A 2,911-nucleotide genomic window follows, 5' to 3' on the forward strand; every position below is an offset into this window, starting at 1 on the left:
CTGATGAATTTTGTTCTTATGCTAGACAGGAATCAAGTATGAAAGAAATTTGGCTTGTTGCTGCAACTTAACATCAGTTGAATAAAAAGGTGGTGATTGATAATGGAATGTGTGTATCCTGATAAGTAGGTCACTCGAGCTGTGAACATGGCAGCTCATAGATGAATGCGGACTAAGGGTGAATTTACAGTCGGGAATGTTGTGCTGAGAGCTGTAGAATAGGCTACTAACTACACTGCTGAGGTTCTTGTTCTCAACCAACTTGCCTTGGGTTGTTCAGGAAAAAGTAAACCAAATAACTGACAAATCCTCAGCAACTGATATGCTAATAAAAACAATGCAGTCAACATCTAGAGTAGGGAATTAAAACAGAACTTCTCACAATCAAGAATCCAAACTAAAGATGAATTGTATCTGTATACACAGAAATCCAAAATTGCTTGCCTAGTATTTCTCTCTCAGGGCTTAGTACAAATAAGAAACTAATTCAACCTCTGAGCTGCTTCCTTTGCCAGAACCCTTTCCTTAGCTTTGGTCTTAGCTTGCGACTTTGATCCCATGATTCCACCTCCCCATTTCTTACGGTGCTCGTCAAACTTATCATTGAAATTAGCCTGGAGAAAAAACATTTGTCAAAGAAGATAGTATTAAGTTAACAAAAGCCAGAATACGAGTAATTCACAATCTATGATTTAAATTTGAATCAGAGCTATAGATGTTCCTCACCTTGACAGCTTCCACAATCTTGCTGAATTCCATTTTATCTTCATTCTTCACTGATGTCAAGCACAATGCTGAGGCAGTTTTCTTGTGTACGATCTAATGAAAGCAAACAGAAACCAACTTATTTCCTATACCTGATGAGATATTGAAAGGACTCCTCGTAACAGTCATTTAGATGGTAAAAATCAACCCAAAGAAAAGAAGTAACATACCGCCCCAAGACGAGCCTTGCCCTTTACAATGGCATATGGAATCTCCATTTTACGGCATAATGCAGGAAGCCAGACAACAAGCTCAATGGGATCAACATCGTGTGCAATAATAACCATTTGGGCCTTGTTCTGCACAAATTTATAGGAAAATAAAAATCACATCAAAACTTGATCGGAAAGCGTTTATAGTTGATGAAAAACATGAGGCATATGTGCAGAGGGATGAACAACAGAAGAGTACCTGCTCAATGAGATATGTAATGTGGTTAAGTCCATATTTCACAACAATAGGCTTCTTAGCCTCAACTGTTTTTCCTTCCGACTCAGCTTGAGCCCTTTTCAATAACCTTTCCTTCTTAGCAGCCTTGTCTTCAGGTCTGTACTTCAGCAACATCTTGAAAAGATTTGTGGCTGCAACAGCAAATTGTTAGGCAATGGAATAAAAACACGACATACAACTGATAGAAAACGCCAAACGGAAATCAGTCACCAAATGAATGGCATACCAAGGTTCTTGTCAAGTGTTTTGGTAAACTGGTTCAAAGCAGGTGGAACCTTCAATCGTTGCTTCAAAATCCTTCGCTGCCTCTGGATACGAGTGACCTTGGGCCATTTAACGAATCTATGAAGATCCTTCTTTGGAGGTAAAGCACCACCAATACCAAACTGTTTCGGGCGCTTCTCAAAACAAGGATTAGCAACCTGTTCCTGTAAGAGAAAAAAAAAATCCAAATGCATTATTGGAACGTAGAACTTTGACCACTTCAAATACACAGGATTACTGAAAGAAATAATTTATACACTTGATCAACATAATGGGAAACCTAAGCATCTAATTCATTTGGATAAAGCCGTGTTGCTGTCTAAATGTTGGCGAGATTTAATGAAAGATTTTACAGTGTTGCTGTCTAAATGTTGGCGAGATTTAATGAAAGATTTTACATAAAAACGATTCAGTTTAGATCACCTACCAAAGCATTCAAAATCCACATTGGATGAACAGAAAAACTTCAGGTAGTGCTTGCTAGTTAAGCATCTAAAACCTAATACTTGCAAGCACCGATTATCAAACTTGTTAATCAATATTACCAAATTCTTGTCCAAGTCCGGATTAACAGAAAAAAGAAGGAAAAAAAAACCTAAGCATATTAAAGAACATAGATTATACAGTTATGGCTTAGCTCTCCACAAGAAAAACTGAATCAAAAAGCTGAATTAAACACCAATATACAGAAGAAGAAAAAAGCTAAAACTTACTGTCTTTTTCTTGGCGGCTACAGGGGCCTTAACACCTCTTTTGGGAGCCTGTAAAATGCCAGATTTCAGAACATTAGGTTAATATTTTCGGATGATAGAATCAAAATAAGATTTCTTCATTAAATCACATTACCTAAACATACAATTGTATAACACAAATACACGAATCTGGAATATGGATATTGTGGCCTTGTGGGTAATCAAAAATACCCCATACAGATGTTATTGGATACAGATGTTATTGTCTACAAAAAAACCCAGAGTATAGGTAATCAAAAATACCCCACACAGATGTAATCAAAAATATAGATTCAAAATATAAACCATTTGGTATAATATGAAACCCAGAGTATGTAAGTAGATTGAGGAAACATAAGTAAAGAGAATGGAGTTTTGCTTACCATTTGATGCAAATCAAAACCCTAATTCCTACCGAGACCGAAAGAAGAAGCAGAAGAGTGAGAAAAGAGACGGCAATATAAATCGTTAGGGTTTCAATAAGGAGGAGCAAAACATAGATGATGGGCCTGGACTAGGTCATTGAGTGAAATTATGCCCTAATTCCAAACCCATAAGCCCAGCTCTTTTAAGTCAAGTCCACTTATTTTTTACCGGAGTAGGAGCACATTTTCGAGGTTTTTTTTTTCTTTTTTTTTTGCGTTTTGTAAAATAAGCGTCTAAAAGTCAAAAAGAGAAAGTTATAATGAGATATCTAAATG

At 36.7% G+C, this 2,911-nt stretch overlaps 1 protein-coding gene across 1 annotated transcript; it reads right to left on the reverse strand.

Annotated features, from left to right (window-relative positions):
* Positions 1–296: 296 nt before the first annotated feature.
* LOC113276256 (60S ribosomal protein L7a-1-like) lies at positions 297–2,689 on the reverse strand. The gene is made up of 7 exons (XM_026525835.1): positions 2,594–2,689; positions 2,193–2,240; positions 1,442–1,643; positions 1,177–1,346; positions 936–1,064; positions 727–819; positions 297–614 (listed from the first exon to the last, which is right to left on the reverse strand). The coding sequence occupies exons 1-7, from the start codon at positions 2,594–2,596 to the stop codon at positions 483–485; spliced, it is 777 nt and encodes a 258-aa protein (XP_026381620.1). The 5' UTR covers positions 2,597–2,689; the 3' UTR covers positions 297–482.
* Between the last annotated feature and the right edge of the window lie 222 nt (positions 2,690–2,911).

The sequence above is a fragment of the Papaver somniferum genome, chromosome 4 (assembly GCF_003573695.1).
Source record: "Papaver somniferum cultivar HN1 chromosome 4, ASM357369v1, whole genome shotgun sequence".
Classification (NCBI taxonomy): domain Eukaryota; kingdom Viridiplantae; phylum Streptophyta; class Magnoliopsida; order Ranunculales; family Papaveraceae; genus Papaver; species Papaver somniferum.

Bases quoted from the DNA above. Each gene is read 5' to 3' on its own strand.
- LOC113276256 (XM_026525835.1), bottom strand. The intron at 1,065-1,176 runs GTACTCTTCTGT...AAATTTGTGCAG, and splicing joins TTACATATCTCATTGAGCAG to AACAAGGCCCAAATGGTTAT. The intron at 615-726 runs GTGAGGAACATC...TTTTTTCTCCAG, and splicing joins AGATTGTGGAAGCTGTCAAG to GCTAATTTCAATGATAAGTT.